The 19,604-nt window shown below is 46.6% G+C and overlaps 1 protein-coding gene across 16 annotated transcripts in view; it reads left to right on the top strand.

The window, feature by feature from the left end:
* TNC (tenascin C) overlaps positions 1–19,604 on the top strand; it is a 91,743-nt gene that overhangs the window by 19,319 nt on the left and 52,820 nt on the right. For all 16 annotated transcript variants that reach the window (XM_077913071.1, XM_077913072.1, XM_077913069.1 and 13 more), the window contains exons 2-6: positions 8,676–9,267; positions 11,846–13,255; positions 14,474–14,737; positions 15,746–15,861; positions 16,587–16,743. In XM_077913071.1, coding sequence (XP_077769197.1) covers positions 8,811–9,267; positions 11,846–13,255; positions 14,474–14,737; positions 15,746–15,861; positions 16,587–16,743 — 2,404 coding nt within the window. In that variant the 5' untranslated portion in view covers positions 8,676–8,810. The remainder of the gene's footprint in view (positions 1–8,675; positions 9,268–11,845; positions 13,256–14,473; positions 14,738–15,745; positions 15,862–16,586; positions 16,744–19,604) is intronic.

Here is a 19,604-nt window from a genome sequence, read left to right as displayed (position 1 = left end):
GCCAGGATTCAAACACCTAGGGCTTAGAGGTGCTTTGGTTTGGCAGTCAGAGTTCTCTTAATTCTTTTAAGACAGGTTGTGCTGGCCTCACTCAACTGTAAGGATCAGATGTCTTCGGAAAAAATCCACACTTAAGGCTGTTTCCTGGCTCCTCTCTCTTCCTGACACATTCCAAGAAGGAATTTATGGGTGTTGGGAAGGACAAGGGGTGAAGAATTTCTAGAACCTTTAAGAACGCCCATGTAAGCACCTCCGTGCTTAAATGACTGTGTGCGATAAAATTCTCTTGCTTGTAAGCAAGAAGAAAAATTTGGTGTGAGCTGCCTCTTGTGTTGCCAAAATACAGTGGAAAGAGATTCATCGGCATTTCTAAACAGTAGGAATCCTCCTCGCTGCCCCCAACCTAGGATATTTCATGTGCGTGCCTCAGTCAACAAGATAGATATATTCTGGGAGCCACTAAAAATGAAGTCATAAGTAACTAATTCTGAAATATGATTCTAACCAGTTGGAAATTTTATCTTTATCTAAAAATGAAATTGTTTATTCTCCAGCTGTGACCAGGAAAAAATTCAAAGATTGTTGATTCCTTCATCCAGCAAAGGTCTTTGTCCTATGGGGAAGAGCTTAAAAATAACTGATAGTTTATGTCATGCTGCTTCCAAAAGGTTAGCTACCAAACAGCATTTCTTGGGGTTGGGGTCAGGGCAGATCTGATAAACAGACAAGAGGCACCTTAAAGTATGAAATTATTAACCAGAAAGTCCTTAGGATATGGCTGCCATGATCCTGACCCTGCTTCCCTCACCTGTTAAACGAAGGGTTGCCTCAGAGTAATGTTCTGAATAAAAATCTATAATGCCAAGGCCTGGAAAATGAAGGTCTGGAAAATGATCCTACATTGGCAACATCTAGTTCCAAAGAAGATGAACCAAGAACTAATTTTTATCTAGCAACAGTAATGAAGTCCTAACATTTTAAGGCCCTCCCCCACTTAAAAAAAAAAAAAAAGGCGTCAGGACCATTATTTTTATCTTTTGAAACTTGGAAGGGGGACCCATAAATATGCCAGGTATTTGGAGACCAGGGACTAAAGACAAAATCCCATGTTCTATGTAGGCCTCTCCACAGAGGACACTGAGCAGTTAGACACCTATCCTTAGAGAGCTACAACCATTGCTTACTGGGCTCGGTGCCAGCCGTTCTCGTTGGCCTTTCATGTATTCCTTTTCCTCACTATGGCTCTACCAACTCTGGACACCTCACTATGGCTCTACCACTCTTGGACACCGCAGTAGGCCTCTTTAGTATTCCACCCACATCACCCTACCTCTGCCTCTAGCAGAGAGCCACAAAGGGGAGCATTTGTCATCTTCTTTATTCTTATCAGTCATGCATTCCAAGTCCCTTGATTCTCTCTGGTCCCTTTCTAGGCTTCCACAGGCTTTGAAGGTGGCCCACCCACTGCCGTCGTATCCCTCTGCTTTTCAAAACTGCCATCCATCTTTCAGGTCCATCTCAAATGGCACCTTTCAAAGTGTTTTTCTTAAGCCCGCCAAAAGAATGCAGCCTCCCTCCACTTTATAGACTGAGACTCCCTCCACATGCATAGACTGAGGTTAGCCAATCTCTCTTGTTATCTATTATATTATTATTATTATTATTATTATTATTATTATTATTATTGATGTATCTCACTGGTTCTCCCATCTCTTGTAGATGCAGTTTTCTTTCTGATCCATTCTCTATTTGATCAGTGTTATAGCTTCTATTATTAGCCACCATATATAAAGCACCTACTGTATGCCAGACACTATGCTAGTAGCTTAACATATATCTCACTTCATTCCATTCTTCCAAAGCACCATGACATAGACATATGTATAGCCATGTAGGGAATCACATGGTAAGTGAGACTTAGGGGGTAGTGAACGGCCGTGAGAAGCCCCTACTAAGTGGAAGAGCTGGTTTCTAATTTAGATCGGTTTCTCTCTGAAGACCAGGCTCTTTCTCCCACACCCAGCTGCTTCACCAACCATAGAATGGTTTATATTGCTGAAGTAAATGGACTGAGTCCTCTCAAAAACTCAAGCAGAGTAGTATAGGGTCAACAGAAAGAGAACCATAACTTATCTTTGACGAGTTCTACTAGCTTGCAAGAGAAGGGTGGAGCAGAGCAGGACAAGATGTTAGGCATGGCCAGAGTGGTCCCTGGAGTAGTTTATCTTTGGTTTGATTTAAGAAGAAGAAACTCACAGAGAACTTGAGGTTCTAAAGTATGCAGATAGAGAAGAAGAAAGAAAGAAGAAAGAAAAAGAAGGAAGGAAGGAAGGAAGGAAGGAAGGAAGGAAGGAAGGAAGGAAGGAAGAAAGAAAGAAAGAAAGAAAGAAAAAAGAAAGAAAGAAAGAAAGAAAGAAAGAAAGAAAGAAAGAAAGAAAGAAAGAAAGAAAATTTCTTATCCCAAGGGTAGGATGGAGGATAGAGGGATAGAGGAGAAAGATACTGGTCTGGGGCGAGGTGCATGTCTCTTCAGATTTGAAGAGGACAATAGCCAGAAAGACCATTCTCACTTGTATCTGGATATGTCTGAATATGTAAGGTCCAAAAACATAATGGAAATTACACTGCACATGCCTATTTGCTTAGTTTAGCTGAGTTACCACACAGACGCCATCTTCTCATGCTAGTCTCCTGGCACCTGTGCCTGAGGTACTCACCCATTTTCATTAGACAGGATACTTAGCAACATCATACAGATTCTCTGAGCTTCAGCTTCCTTGTCTGCACCACGGGTTTAACATCACCAAGCGGTGAAAATTAACAAGGCAGGAAACTACAAATATTGGAGAGGATGTGGACAAAGGGGAACCCTCCTGCACTGTTGGTGGGAATGTGAACTGGTGCAGCCACTCTGGGAAACTGTGTGGAGGTTCCTCAAAGAGTTAAAAATAGACCTGCTCTACGACCCAGCAATTGCCCTGCTGGGGATTTACCCCAAAGATTCAGATGCAATGAAACGCCGGGACACCTGCACCCCGATGTTGATAGCAGCAATGTCCACAATAGCCAAACTGTGGAAGGAGCCTCGGTGTCCATCGAAAGATGAATGGATCAAGAAGATGTGGTTTATGTATACAATGGAATATTCCTCAGCCATTAGAAACAACAAATACCCACCATTTGCTTCGACGTGGATGGAACTGGAGGGTATCATGCTGAGTGAAATAAGTCAGTTGGAGAAGGACAAACATTATACGGTCTCACTCATTTGGGGAATATAAAAATTAGTGAAAGGGAATAAAGGGAAAGGGAAAGGAGAGAAAATGAGTGAAAATATCAGTGAGGGTGACAAAACATGAGAGACACCTAACTCTGGGAAACGAACAAGGGGTACTGGAAAGGGAGGTGGGTGGGGGGTTGGGGTGACTGGGTGATGGGCACTGAGAGGGGCACTTGATGGGATGAGCACTGGGTGTTATGCTATAGGTTGGCAAATTGAACTCCAATAAAAAAAAAAATTAAAAAATCACCAAGCAGCCCTCTAAACCAATCCTGCTCAATAGAGCTTCCTGCGGCAATGGAACTGTTCTTTATCCACTGATGTTATAGTCCCTGGCCACATGCCACTATAAAACACGTGGGTGATGAGTATTACCACGGAGAATGGAAATTTTAATTATGTTTCATTTTAATTCATTTTAATTTTAGCAACCACCTGTGACTAGTGGCTGCCATATTGGACACAGCAACTCTAGACCAATTAATTCCACATTTTCTACCTCTTCTTGAACCTTCTATCTCGTGGGGAAATGCTTATGGTATTTTTTTCGCTCCCAATTAGTTTTTGTTTTGAGAAATTAATAAGGAGGGAGGGATCTAAAGGGTCTCACAAAAATAAAGCACAGCAGTTCGTTTGGACCTGAAAATTGGTTTTGGTAAAAATACAAAGCAAAGTCTCATCTGTGCATGTACTTTTCTGCACTCAGAATATATGCTTAGACAGGATGAAGAGCAGGGCAACATGCAAAGTTTGGAAATAGCCCATTTGTCCCAAATGTGTAACCCCAACAATCTACGTATTGAGCTGTGTCTCTTCCTGCTGTTCTCCTTCGCAAACACTAATACTCACTAGATCCTTTAATCTTGTTGTAAAATGTAGGTAGACCTGGATCTACATCTGCATCTGTATCTTCCAGAGCCTATTTGTCTGGGAACTCTGAAAGAGAAATCTCTACTTCGCAGCAGAACTCTTATCCTTGCTTTAAAAACAGATCTGCATACGCCAAGGTAGATTTCAAGAGTTGGGAGAAAGAAAATTCCAGGCAAAATATTCACTGAAGATCATACTTTTCACCACAAAAGCTTCTCTTTGATGAGCTCTTGTTGCTGACAAAGGATGTCATGCACTTTTCACAACAAATCTCTCCTGAGAATCCCTGTATCACATTCAAATGATGATGTGTCTCTGGTTTAGGATACTAGGTAATATTTTACCCAAGAAAGAGAAAGTTGAACAGTGACTGGAACCCAAGATAGTTTGTCTACGGAAGTTGTGTTTTTCCACACTAGTCTACATTCCAGTGCCTTGGACCGTGCTATAGTTTCTCAAAGAAGCCCTTTCTGCTGGAGAGTTCCAAGTAGAAAAATATTTCTCCGGTTGTGCTGAAATTTGCCTTCTTGTAACCTACCCCCCTCCCCATCCCCAACATCAACATGCATCAGCGCTTGTTCTGTCCTTTGAGAGGACAAGGGACCAGCCAGTTCTGGCTTCCCTAGGATATTTACACGGCCATCCTGTCCCTCTCAACCCTGGCTTTTGCAACTACAGGATAAACACACACGGTCCACACTCATTCCTCCTACAAGATATTTTCCAGACCTTCTATCACCTGATCACTTCCTATAAAGATAAGAATCTGTTTGTGCTTTTTTAAAGAGTCTTTATAGAGTAAGTCGTTCATTCTGAAATTTTAAAAGCCCTACCACCAGAACATGACCCTTCATATCTGACCTAAAGATCGCAAACTACAATCTAAAGTAATTACCCCTAGTTCTATCCTCAAAGGAGACATTAAACAGCCAGTTGTCTGCGTGAGAATATTTTACATTTTTAAAGGTTATTATTTGCTCATTATCTTTTTCCTCTCTGGCATAAATATTTCCAGCTCTAGAAAATTTATCTTTATAAAGTTTACCTCCTCCCCCATCAGCAATTTCTACAGTGCCTCTTTCATCTATATCCAGGTTGCTACAGAGCTTAGGACAGGACTCAATGTGGAGGTCAAGCTCAAGCTTAAGCAGAGAGAAACTATTGACCTGGGCTCATGCTTCATTTTGTTCCTGGTTGTGCAACACAATAGCAGCTACTCTCTAATGAGCGCCTACTATGGGCCCTACCCCATGCTGGGCGCTTTCTGTACTGATTTCTAATCCATAATTCCCCTTGGAAAGGCTTCAACTCACATTTACAAATAAGGTCATGGTTAGAGAGGATAAGTAGCTTGTCAAAGTCACAGAGCTAGTGAGTGGCATTGAACCCAGGTGTGCGTAGCTCCAAAGCCCGGGCACTTTCCTCTGTGCTGAAGATGTAATGGGTCTTTTCCAAAGGGCAAAAAATATCCACCTGCCCTCAGACCACCCTGAGCCAATGGGAAATACACAACCCGCAAGAAACACATTTCCTTCCTCCAAACAATGCAGCGTTTGGCTGTGCCAGGGCACGTCTCTTAAATACACAGTGAAAAATCCTCACTCAACCCATACTCTGGTCATTATTACCCTAGACTCATTGCCTCAGAGTCTCAACCAGCAACTCTAATGGCCTTTTAGATGGAAATTTAAGTCATTTAGCAACACACAAAAAAGTGTTGGATAGAAGTCCAAAAGCATTTCAGGCTTGGCCTGTGGCCCTTCCTCATAAAAAAAAAAAAAAAAAAAAAAAAGAAAAAAAGAAAAAGCTAAGAATTGATGGGAAGAGGGTGGAAGGAAGGACTTTGCCTTTTTGGAAGGCAAAGAGAGTTAAAGTGATTGGAATAGAGTGTGCAATTAATGAATATTTGTCCAGTAAACAAATAAGATGGGCTATGCTGTTTTAAAAGAAAAGAACTTGCCAAGTTTCTCTTCAAAATAATTTTTATTCAATGGGCTGGCCTACATCACAGATACACACATTCTTATTTAGGAAACTAATTTGAATAAGAAAGCATACTCAAAAGAAGTGTTTGTTTCCTTTTCTTGCTGCTGTTGTTTTGGGGTTTTGTTTGTTTTTGCCTAACCAGGGAGCGGATGCCCTAAGTAGATGTTACATGGATAGCTGGTAAAAATATCAAGTATGAATATAATTAGGATGTGATGAGGATGTGTGGATAGGAAGTTCTTGATTAAATGCATAGCCGGTGCGTTCTAAGTCCCCAGATCCCTGCTCAGTCCTACAGAAATGCTTCTCGGTTCTGTTTTCCCTGCCATAATCCCTCTCCAGAGTTCACAAAGACGTTCTGTTGTTGTGCAGGAGGCAATCACATGGATCATGTTGATGCATTCTATCATTGGAATAAGATCTTTCTGGAAAAAAAGAAAAAGTTAAAGAACCTCTATAGGGTACTCATTCCAAACACTGCATCTAATTGACATATGTAGCTAACTCTGAATGAGCAAGTGTAAAAATAATAGCATGAGCATAGAAAAATGCCAATTTGGGAAATGATTGATTAAAAACTGAATATGGGGGGATCCGTGGGTGGCTAAGCAGTTCAGCGCCTGCCTTTGGCCCAGGGCGTGATCCTGGAGTCCTGGGATCAAGTCTCGTGTTGGGCTCCCTGCATGGAGCCTGCTTCTCCCTCTGCCTGTGTCTCTGCCTCTCTCTCTCTCTCTCTCTCTCTCTCTCTCTCTCTATCTGTGTCTCTCATGAATAAATAAATAAAATCTTAAAAAAAAAAGGAGTATGAATGATTTCATTTCCTGTATATATCATTCTCACATGCATCCAGAGCATCTTTAGGTCAATATTATAACCACCTAAGGTTTAACCATGTCTTCCTATCTACCCAATAATTTCTCAACCACTTTTGACAACAGCCCTTTCCTCTGCTACCCTGATTGTCCATACCAATAAATAGTCATAAGACAGATGAATAAGGCTATTTAGTGAAGTCAGTACTGCCTCACAGTAGCATAATCTCCTCCATACTTTGTTGGCATCTAACCTTTCACTCTTTAAGGCTCAGTTTAAATTCTGTCCTTCCTGACCACCATTATTTTGACAATTCTTTTCATTTTTATCCCAAATTCCATAACCAGCTGTACTCTATACCACAAAATCAGCAATTTGCATTCCATCCTGCTTAGTTCCTTAAGTACTGAATGTGTGATTCCATTTTATTTATAAGTCTATTGTTAAGGCCTCTGAGGGTAGGCACTTGGTCTTATGTTTATTTCAGCCCCCACAGAGCTCTGATTATTGCGGAAAAATCAGTGTATTAGTCTGTTTGTGCTATTATAACAAACATACCACAGACTCTTATTTTGGCTTGAACAACAACAATTTATTTTTGCATGTTCTACAGGATAGAAGTCCCAAATCAAGTGCTGGGAAATTCAGTTCTGGTGAGGCCTCTCTTCTTGGCTTGCAGATGGCTGCCCTCTTACTGTGTCCTCATATGACCTTTCCTTCATGCACAAGCAGAGAGAGAGAGAGAGAGAAAGAGGGAGATTTCTGTCATGGGGTGACTGTTCCCCTCCTAACAAGGACACTGGCACTAACAGATTAAGGACCCACCCTTATGACCTCACTTAAACTTAAATACCTCTCTACAGGCCTTATCACCAGATATAGTCACATGAGAGGTTAGGGCTTTAATATATGAATGTGGGGGGAGGAGAGGACAGGATTTAGTCCATAACACGCAGTGAGAATTGTAGAAGTACTTGGAGATCGGAGAACACACCAGAGAGGCTCACGGACATTCTTTCTGAGCCATCTCTTACCCTCCATCATAGTTGGGACTACTGGTTTAGAAACCTTCTATCAGATTTTCCGAAAAAACCTGACTTTTTAAGGTTTTAGAAATAAAGCAGGGAGAAGGGAAACCGAGGCTCAAAGAGGTAGAGTACTAGTCCAACGGCCACCTAACAGCTGGGCTGGAATTAAAGTTCACCGTGCCTTCTAAGCATGTTCATCATTTGAGGCTCTGCCTCCCAGTGCAGAGAGAGGAACCACCTGAACATCTATTGTGCCTACAGCCTCATATCACTACAGTGACTCACTCAGTGGGCTCACCCAGTAAATACTGAAGGGATTCATAAATACAGGAAAGATTTCTACTTAGTCTTTACTCCTATCATTTTAACCCCAACATTAGTCGTTCATTGTATGGAAAGAGAAATAGGAGAAAGAAAAGCTATATGTCTTAGACCTAGAGCTGAGATCCAAATCCAGGTCTGGTCTGTACTATTCCAAAGTTTTGCCCCTTTCTCTATTCCCTGCTGTCTCCGTGTACTTCTGGAAAGTGAAAAGTGAGCGAAATCATCCCTTGGAGATGGTAATATTCTTTTAGAGACCAGTTTGCATCAACACCCCAGGGATGGAACATCAGAATTCCCTGGGAATTACGATACTCAGTAGATTCCATGAGCATTAGATACTAACAAGCATGTTGTTTTCCCTCACCTTCTTGTAGAGGGGAGTTCTTCAAGAAGAGCACGAACAAGCTGATCGGGATTCTACTCTGTGCTTCCACGTCCCCACATCTGCCTGAGACTGAGACACCCCAGGATCAAGAACGCAGAATCCCCCAGCCAAACCCACCTCCACCATGGGGGCTGCGACTCGGCTGTTGGCGGGCATCCTCCTAGCTTTGCTCACCCTCACAACCGAAGGTGGGGTCCTCAAGAAAGTCATCCGGCACAAGAGAGAGAGTGGAGTGAATGTCACTCTGTCCGAGGAACACCAGCCAGTGGTGTTTAACCACGTCTACAACATCAAGCTGCCCGTAGGTTCCCAGTGCTCGGTGGACCTGGAGTCAGCCAGTGGGGAGAAAGAGCTGGCCCCACCTTCAGAGCCCAGCGAGAGCTTCCAGGAGCACACGGTTGACGGGGAAAACCAAATTGTCTTCACACACCGCATCAACATCCCCCGCCGGGCCTGTGGTTGCGCGGCAGCTCCTGATGTCAAGGAGCTTCTGAGCAGATTGGAGGAGCTGGAGAATCTTGTGTCTTCCCTGCGGGAGCAGTGCACCACGGGAGCTGGCTGCTGTCTCCAGCCTGCCGAAGGTACACCCAGCCCCTCACTGCCCAGATGGGAGAAGTGATGAGCATGGCCAGATCTGTCACTTTGATTCCAAAGCACCTTCCCTGGGGACTGGCCTCACAAAGTGTTCATTGAGAAGAGATTATATGGTCAAATAAATGTGGGGAATGTAACCATCTCCACTCTGCTCTTAGAGAACCTTGATGACAAATGCTTCTCAGAGAAGTTTCTAGGCCCCTGTGAAGTCTTGCTCGGAAAAACCTTGTTTCACTTTAATGACCGGTTTCTAACACCTATTTGACCATGAGATCTACACATTCTCTATCCCAAAACCTATGAGCACATTATGAAATTCCTGACCCCAGATCACTCTCTGAAAAGTGCTCATCTATGGCCCTATCACCTCATTGTCCCAGCAGGAAAACTAAGGCCCAGAAGGAGGGTAACATGCCTCATGGTCCTGCCACAAGTGGCCGAGTTAGGACTTGAACCACAATCTCCCACACCCTGGTGTTCGCACAAAGACACAGCGCTGCCTGTGGTCATGCAAAGTCTGGAAACTGGAAAAATGTTCCAGTTTAAAGGCACCAACAACCACGATCACAACATGCATTGAGCCCTCTTTGTGCATCAGGTGCTGTCATTCTTTACCTCATTGAACCCTTCCAACGACCCTTTGAGATAAGGTTTAATACTCCCATTCCACAGATCTAACAGCTGAGACTCAAAGAAGTTAACCAATTGGCACATCATGACAACCAGGGTAATGAGAGAGAGGAACTCTGAATGCACCAGAGCTCACGCACCGTACCCCCCTCTCCCCCTCCATTGGGTCTTTTTTTCAGAGATTTTGCCACTTTAGAATTATCTTCATCTTCACTGCCTAGAGTTAGGGCTATGGGAGTTTTGTCAGCTTCAAATCAGAGCTGAACATCTTTATTTCTGCCACCCTGAAAAAATGACCAGAAAGCACTTTGATAAGTTCCTTCAAGAGTAGACCTAGTCCCCATAAGCGGAGAGGACTATAGGACATGCTATAAGTTTCCAGGGGAGGGGGGAAAATGTTTCTTTAGGCACAAATTACTTTATCTTCCACTTTCATCATCTGCCTGGCAAAAAGCAGATGAAGTTACACAATACGATGAACGCTAAAGAAGGGGTTGAAGTCATCGTCTAGTGCGGTGCTGCCCAATAGGAATATAACGTGAGCCAGATATGTATTCCTGACTTTTCCCGGTCTTCACATTAAAGAAATTAAAAAAGGAACAGGTGAAAATAGTTTTTAATCAACTATTTTATTTAGCTGAGTGTAACCAAATCATCCAATTTTCCTCCTGGAATCAACACAAAAATTGTTAATGGCCATTTTGCATTCCCTTCTTTAAACTAAGTCTTTGAAATGCCATATGTATTACCATGTGTAGCAAATCTCAGTTCAGACTAGCCACGATCCAGTTGTTTCCTACTAGCCTCATGTGTCCAGCAGCTCCCCTGCATGAAAACGTATGTTTAGATTCTCACCTTTCAAACTATTTGTTCTAATGGCCTTCTTCCCTGCTGTGAGGAAGGAGAAAAAACATATTAATGCGACTGTATTTGGGTGCAGAGAAAATGGAGTGAGCTTTGTTTCCTCTCCTTGGCTCCATGGAGACTACACCAGTCACTCCTGCAAGCTGAGCCAAGACATTATGTAGACTTCAAAGAGCTGGAGTCATGTCAACCCTGACCATGTCTTTCTCAGATTAACCCACCACTGCAGCCTTTGGGATGAGGAGGAAAAAAGATAGACACACATGAGTGCTATGGGGGGACTCATAGTGCCCTAGTGACAGAATGAGAAAGCCATTCCCGAGCTGCCTCATTTCAGTTACGGAAAATTAGAAAGTTTGGTCACGTCATAAACCCACATACTGACTTGAGTCAGCCCCCCCCCCAAAAAAAATAAATCCAACTCTGCAAGAGAAAATCACAATGAGAACAACAGTAGGTCTGTGGTGTCCTCGCTTAACCCTGATACACCGCAGGGAACTAGGCTATTGGTCCCACTTGACCGATGAAGAAGCTGATCTCCAGAGCATCTAACTCCCTTTCCAAATGCAGCACAGCTCCTGAGCCAGATCAGAATTGAGCTCAGATCAACAAATATTTCTTGTGTGAAACAATTGTTCTCTTAATGTGTCTGACCTTGGCTAGGTGCAGGAGAAATCACAGAGCCCAGCATAACACATTCCACGAGGCAATGATTTGTGATCCCTGGGGTCATGGGAATACTTGAAAATTTGATAAAAACTATGGATCCCCTCCAGGGCTGGGGGTAGAGGGGTGCAGACACACACACACACACACACACACACACACACACACACACAGAGCTACACACATAAGTACACAATCTTTGCATGAGTGTGCAGGTGAAGAATTCGTATCTCCACTAGTCAGATGTCTGTTCCCACCCATCCGCGCACAAGGCAACCAGTTTTCGAGCCACATAGAAACCTGAGGGTGCCGCCTTCTGGCTGAATTTGAATCTGGGTCTGGCAGGCAGTGCCAGGGAAAGCCGCAGCTTCTGCTCAGCTGCCCGCCTCTGCTCTGTCGTTGCAGGCCGCCTGGACACCAGGCCCTTGTGCAGCGGCCGCGGAAACTTCAGCACGGAAGGCTGTGGCTGTGTGTGTGAGCCGGGCTGGAAAGGCCCCAACTGCTCGGAGCCCGAATGTCCCGGCAACTGTCACCTGCGAGGCCAGTGCCTGGACGGCCAGTGCGTCTGCGACGAGGGTTTCACGGGGGAGGACTGCAGCCAGCTGGCCTGTCCCAGCGACTGCAACGACCAGGGCAAGTGCGTGAGCGGGGTCTGCGTGTGTTTCGAAGGGTACACGGGCGCCGACTGCGGCGACGAGGTGTGCCCGGTGCCCTGCAACGAGGAGCACGGCAGGTGCGTGGAGGGCCGCTGCGTGTGCCAGGACGGCTTCGCGGGCGAGGACTGCAGCGAGCCCCTGTGCCTCAACAGCTGCCACAACCGCGGGCGGTGCGTGGAAAACGAGTGCGTGTGCGACGAGGGCTTCACGGGCGAGGACTGCAGCGAGCTCATCTGCCCCAACGACTGCTTCGACCGCGGCCGCTGCGTCAACGGCACCTGCTACTGCGAGCAGGGCTTCTCGGGCGAGGACTGCGGCCAGCTCAGCTGCCCCAACGCCTGCACGGGCCGCGGCCGCTGCGAGCAGGGCCAGTGCGTGTGCGAGCCGGGCTTTGCCGGGCCCGACTGCAGCGACAGGAGCTGCCCCAACGACTGCCACCACCGCGGCCGCTGCGTGCACGGCAGGTGCGAGTGCGACGCCGGCTTCGGCGGGCCCGACTGCGGCCAGCTCCAGTGTCCCAGGGGCTGCAGCGGCCACGGCCACTGTGTCAACGGGCAGTGCGTGTGCGACGAGGGCCACACCGGGGAGGACTGCGGCCAGCTGCGGTGCCCCAACGACTGTCACAGCCGCGGCCGCTGCGTGCAGGGCCAGTGCGTGTGCGAGCCGGGCTTCCAGGGCTACGACTGCAGCGACATGAGCTGCCCCAACGACTGCCACCAGCACGGCCGCTGCGTGAACGGCATGTGTGTCTGCGACGACGGCTACACCGGGGAGGACTGCCGCGACCTGCGGTGCCCCAGGGACTGCAGCGACCGGGGCCGCTGCGTGGCCGGGCGGTGCGAGTGTGAGCACGGCTTCACGGGCCCCGACTGCGCCGACCTCGCGTGCCCCGCGGACTGCCACAGCCAGGGCCGCTGTGTGAACGGGCAGTGCGTGTGCCACGAGGGCTTCACGGGCGCCACGTGCCAGGAGCGGAGGTGCCCCGGCGACTGTCAGGGCCGGGGCCGCTGCGAGGACGGTCAGTGCACCTGCCAGGAGGGCTTCACGGGCCCGGACTGCGGGCAGCGCTCGTGCCCCAACGGCTGCAGCGGCTGGGGGCAGTGCGTGGAGGGCCGCTGCGTGTGCAGCGAGGGCCACGCCGGGGAGGACTGCTCCCAGGGTGAGTTGCTGCAGGAGCCCGTCCCGGGGCGGCCTGCACAGCCGCAGCGCATGACGCGCGCACGGGCCACCTGTCACTGGGCCACCCACCGGAGGGCTCGGAGGCTCAGGGCGGTCCTGGAACTGTCCCAAGGCCACCCCTAGCTCGTGCACCTCGGAGCTGCTGTCCGAGTCTACCCCCCTGGTCTACACCAAGTGTAATCCCCGGGGCCCTGTGGTGAGGGAGATGAAAGGAAAACAGCCGTTTTGCTAGACGTGAGCCTTCTGTCCTACTCCCCACTGACACCGAACCCCAAAGAACCTGAATCCCTCTGTCTGAATAGAAGCAGAAATTCAGCACAATTTGAACAGACAGTGAGATTACGTAAAACCGTTTTAAACGCACACCCAGCTAGAGAATAAAGGCCAGTGAATCACTTAGGAGGCAGGGAGGTCGTGACTAACTCTTAACTCAGTTTTTCATGACTATATTTGACCCCAGGGATTGCGGGCTCCTGAAAGGAGCGCTATCCAGACAGCCCAAGGCGCAGTATACAGTAAGCGCTCACTAATCCCGGTTTGAGTGAAAATACAGCAAAGAATGACACTGCGGGCGTTGGGTGAGAGTCTTGTTTGTGGTCCTCTCACCCACCCACACCATACCTGCTGTAATAGAGAATTTCCGCCCTGACTAAAGTGTGGTTGAAATGAATAAATAAATGTGGCTAATATGCCCAAGGCAGGGAAGCCTAGCTGGGAAGAGCGCCAGGCTAGCGGGGAGGAGGTGTGAGTCCCAAAGTTGATGAGATGAGCAAAGCTAGGCAAGTCCCTCGGCCTCGCTCACATCTAGGAAATGAAAGAATTGGACCAAATCAGCCCCAGGTCCCCTTCCAGCACATGAGGGGTGACCTTGAGTTCAGAGCAGGGAGCTGCACTCAGGCGGCCTGAAGCTGAGCTGAGGTCCAGAGAGTAGAAAACTCAGAGGGGCCAGGTCACGAGGAAAGCTGAAGGCCGCACTGCGGACTCAGGACTTGAGCCCCTAGGCCACCAAAGCTTTTCAGGTCGGGTCACAGCAGGAGGTCCTTGGTGAGTTTTTCATTTTAGGGAATGGGAGCTGGATTGTAGGGCTCTGTGATAGGCAGTGGAAGGGACAAGTGAAGGGAAACAAACCGACAGCGAATTTTATAGGGGACCCAACTGACCCCGCCTGACCCCAGCCGTCCTTTCGTATTCCTGCCAGTGTCCCCTCCGAAAGACCTCATCGTGACAGAGGTGACGGAAGAGACCGTAAACCTGGCCTGGGACAACGAGATGCGGGTCACGGAGTACCTCGTCACCTACACACCCACCCATGAGGACGGCCTGGAGATGCAGTTCCGCGTGCCCGGGGACCAGACATCCACCACCATCCGGGAGCTGGAGCCCGGCGTGGAGTACTTCATCCGCGTGTTCGCCATCCTGGAAAACAAGAAGAGCATTCCCGTCAGCGCCCGAGTGGCCACTTGTGAGTGCGCAGAAGGCTCCCCCAGCCTCCACAGCCTCTATTGCCCTTGGTTTGCCCAGGACACGACCCACCCCCGTGACTTACTGCTTCACCTTTGCCCCCATAGCTGCCCGGCTGTCCTTCCATCGTTGCACCGATGAGGACCCTGGCATCCAGTCCAGCCCATTGAAACCTCCTTTAATGCAACCCCTCATCTACTACTTCATTCAACTCACAATAACCCTGTGAGATCAGGACAATTATTAACCCATTTTACAGATGAGAAAGCTGAGGCTGAAAGGTCAGCATCGCATCCCAAAATCAGACTGTTAATAAGTGCTGGAAGTAGGATTTCATCCCTGGCGGTCTGGTTGCAGGTTTATGCTCTTAACCACTCTACCACGACCTTTCTAGGGCGCTCATTGTTCACATATCAAAAATAAATAAATAAAAAATAAAAGAGTAGAAACATTAGGGTTCCAGTTACTCCTTTAAGAATCCAACTTCAGCACAATTAGCCTCACACCTAAAGAGCAAGTTGTGGCTAGAAACTGGTCCTTATTTTTGCTTAGTAAATATACCACGGGCCGCCACGTATCGAACGTATGCCGTGGGCCAGGAACTATGCCCAGCGGTCTACAGGCAGCACATCGCTGAGTCTTCTTTACATTCCCTTACGTACCTCTTCCTCCTGAGCAAAGAAGCTGAGGCTTGGGCGCTTTGTGCAACTTGTCCCTGCACACAAAACTTGCAGTGGCGGAGCTTAGATTCGAGCCCAAGTCTGGCTGATTCCAAACCCTGTGTTCACATGGCTTAACCCTGTGAAACAGCCAGTATTTACCCGTATGGTGGGTCCTAATGCTAATTTTCATACTGCCCGGCGGTAAACAGCATCCCGGATGTGGTCAGAAATAGAATCCGGCTCTGACAGGGCCGGGGCACCCACCAGTGGGGCTTGGGGGAATCATCACTCTGTCACCACCACCACCCCAAATATGCAGCCATCCTTCCCTCTGTTCTTCCTGACAGACTTACCGGCACCTGAAGGCCTAAAATTCAAGTCCATCAAGGAGACGTCTGTGGAAGTGGAGTGGGATCCTCTGGACATTGCTTTTGAAACCTGGGAGATCATCTTCCGGAATATGGTAAGGAGCACAGAGGAGCAGGCATATTTGGCCTCGAGGATCTGAAAGACGGTCCCAGGGCTCTACAGACTCATATTGGCTTTATTTCCCTAGCTTCTGGGGGAGGACAGGGCTGTGGTTAGCCCCCGCATGTTTTCCCCTATATCTAAGGGGTTTCAAGAAGTCGGTAAGCGTAGCCCTGAGGGCTGTGAACTCAAGTAGATGTTAAGCCATCTCTGGGTCCCCTCTGCTCCTCATATTCTGGCAAATTTCTACTCAGACACAAAGAAGAGGAAAAATGACCTCTGTCTCCCGATGCCCCAGGCATATCTGAGGTTGAGCATCCTTTCTGTCTGGGCCTTAAAGCACAGAAGAGGCGGGGAATCAGGTTCCTGAGACCGAGCCCGGCCACTAACTCACTGGGTGCCTATGGGACAACCAGCCAACTTCTCTGATGCTTGCTTCTCGGTCTGTCATGGGAAAGATGGAATCTGTGGCTCTAGAGCTACTTTGGCTCTCACATTCTGTCCCTTGGCTGAAATGTCACAGGAGTGAGTAGAGAGGTTAGCAAGAGAGAGACGTCAACTCGAGAAGTGTCCTTATCATCTGTGTGTCCCCAGTACCTGCCACGCTGATCGGCAGCCCAGTGAGAGTTTAGCGAAGAAGTGGATGTGGAAGGAATGAGTCACAGAGAAGAAGAGGTTGGCACCTCCTTTAGGTCTTACCAAGGTCCTCCTGTCTTCCAGAATAAAGAAGATGAGGGAGAGATCACCAAAAGCCTGAGGAGGCCAGAGACCACATACCGGCAGACTGGCCTGGCGCCCGGGCAAGAGTATGAGATCTCTCTGCACATCGTGAAGAATAATACCCGGGGCCCAGGCCTGAAGAGGGTGACCACAACCCGTGAGTACCACCTTTAATAGCGTAGACACTGTGACATAGCTGACTGTCCCCCTTAGTGCCTCCGCTCGATAGCATTTCCTCTTACATAGCTTCTGCATCGACCAGATTTTGCTACGTAAAAAAAAAAAAAAAAAAAAAAAAAACAAGCTTAAAACAATGATTCTGCACATTGGTGATTTGGGGTTGGGCTCTGCTGGGCAACTCTGTTTGAGACCATGTTTTGCATGCTCGCTTATGCATCTGTGGGGGCTGGGGGCTGGTCGGCCCTGGGTGGCCTCAACCAGGATGTGCCTTTCTGCTCTCTCAGCCTCCAGCCTGCTAACCTGGGCCTGCTCACGTGACACTGTATCACTCTGTCAAAGCAAATCTCAAGGCCAGTCCAGACTTAAGGGGTGGGGAAACAGACCCATCCCTTGATGAAGGGAGCCTCAAAGTGATTTCAAAGGGGGCACAGGTACAGGAAGACAGATAAGAGAGACCACGGTAAATAACCCACCACATCATCTTATACTCCAGTCCTGTGAAAGAGGTAGGACACATATTATAGCTGCTACTTTTCAAGAGTAGAAACTGAGGCTTTGGAAACCTAAATCACTCTAACAAAGACCACATGGTTAACAACGGGCTGCCACGAGGCCACAATTGTCAGTGAGGATCTAGTTTTATGACTTTCACCTCAGTTACCACTGGCATTGACTAGGAGCTGGTCTATGAAGAGTGTCCATCCCATATCTCCAGTAGGAACTTAAGTGTCACTCAATAATAAAGATGTCAGAACTTCTTGGAGGTAGATCAGAATTCGGCACTACTAGATCCCTTGGTGGAGGGGCGGGGGGGAAGAAAGTCTGAATTTGGAATCATTCTACCAAGAAGCAAAATCATGAACATCAATAAATAAATAAATTTATTTTGCACTGCCATTTGGGAAAACCTTTATCTCCTTCAGGATAGCGTATGTGCCAACTGTATAAGGAATTGATTCTTTTTGGCAAGAGTTGTTGGAAAAATTAAATCTGTTGACTAATGACAAGAAAGAACATCTTGCATTTAAATATTTGCACATTTTGCCTAGCTCAGAGCCAACTCCTAGATTGTCTCCTCTATAAGCAAGTGTTTTCCATCATTCTGACACCATCCCTCTGTGGTAGGTAGAGAGTGGTATCAACAGGAAAAAAATCATTAGATCACCAGAAAGGCATAGAAAAGACCCAGTAAATGCTTACGTGCTGTAGAGAAGGCACACCAAAACTACACACACACACACACACACACCAAAAAAAAAAAAAAACAAAAAAAAAACAACACCGTTTCTTTTATCTGCCTCTTTCTTTTTAGTCTAACTCTGGGGATTAGCTGCTTTATTCTTCTTGCAGGACAAACATCCCAATACCTGAAGTTCCATAATCACATAAATATCAACATTGAGAGGCAGACATTTATGTGTTCATTTTGCTGATAGCTGAACTTTATCCAGGTTTAAAGGTTAGCCTTAAAGTTTGGGTAACAAAGCATTTTTGGCTCCTCCTCTCTTCTTATCTGTATAAGACTGTATCATAACCGTTTCTGGCACCTGGATGCTTTTGAGAGTCCTTTAAAGGAGCAAGAGCATGGGCTGTGGACCCAAACAGACCTGAGTGTGAATTCCAGCTTCATTGCTCACCATCACCTTGTGCAATTCTATTTCTTTAATCCTATGACCTACCATCAGGAAAATGGGTTTATAGTGTCCTTGTGGGGTCATCATGAGAGTTAAGACATACATGACAAAGCATTGTGCTTGGCATGTAGTCAGCACACAGCAGTGCTAATCTCCTCTTATTCAAGGGTCTCAAGGGTCGCTGGGGGGGTGAGGGGGAACATCAGTGAGCATGACTCAATCCCAACTTCTTACAAAACAGCTGCTAAGGCTAGTAGCAGGCGTGGTTTGGGTGCTTGCTAGCATCTGTAAGAACACAGGACAGGCAGGTTCACTGTTGCATTGTAGTTTTGTTTTCATTGTGTATCTTGTGGGCTCATTGTCCATAAGCTGAGACTGATGCACTAACACTTAGAAGTCAAAAAATAGACTCTGCAGGTTTCTTATAATCAGATATGTCTTATCCCTCCTTCTCATTTTCCATATAACACTGAAGTTCCTTTCATCTGATATCATCTCCTCAACCAATGCTGAAAACACAAACTTAGCTATTTTTAAATTGAAGAAATAAAGAAACATTGACTAACTGCCTAAATATCTTAATTTTAGGCATTTACCAAATGCTTGGTCTGTTTTAATGTTTGCATTAAAATGGTTTATATACTTAAAAAAAATAAAAAAATAAAATAAAATAAAATGGTTTATATACTTAGAAAAAAAGAATTAAGATATAAATGACAAAGTCTGACACTCTGCTGGGAATTAAAAGGGGTCAAAGACCCACTCTCTAAATAAATGAATTTAGATCCCTATCTAAATTGAATAATACAGCTTGAATAAACTATAGAGAAATATGTTACAAAAGAGTGAAAAAAAGTGCATGAGGATTCTCTTATTTTTAATTGTGCTAAGACTATTTAGAATGAGATTTACTCTCTTCATGACTGTTGTCAGCTGCAGACACTGTGTTGTCCAGCACATCTCTAGAACTTACCATACATAACTGAAACTTTATACTTCTTGGAGGAGGGTGTATGTGCTCCTCTGATTACAACAAGGGTCAAAGAGGACACGTAAGTGGGGTTTTGAGGGATGAATGGGAGATTTTTAGAGGGAGCAGGATCAATCTCAGGACAAAGACACAAAGGAACAGCAAGTGCAGAGGCCAAGAGGTGAGAAATAGCATGGCATGCCTGCCATCACAACACAACAACAGAACACACAC

The sequence above is a fragment of the Canis aureus genome, chromosome 10 (assembly GCF_053574225.1).
Source record: "Canis aureus isolate CA01 chromosome 10, VMU_Caureus_v.1.0, whole genome shotgun sequence".
Taxonomy (NCBI): domain Eukaryota; kingdom Metazoa; phylum Chordata; class Mammalia; order Carnivora; family Canidae; genus Canis; species Canis aureus.
This window is presented reverse-complemented; position numbering and strand designations above follow the sequence as displayed.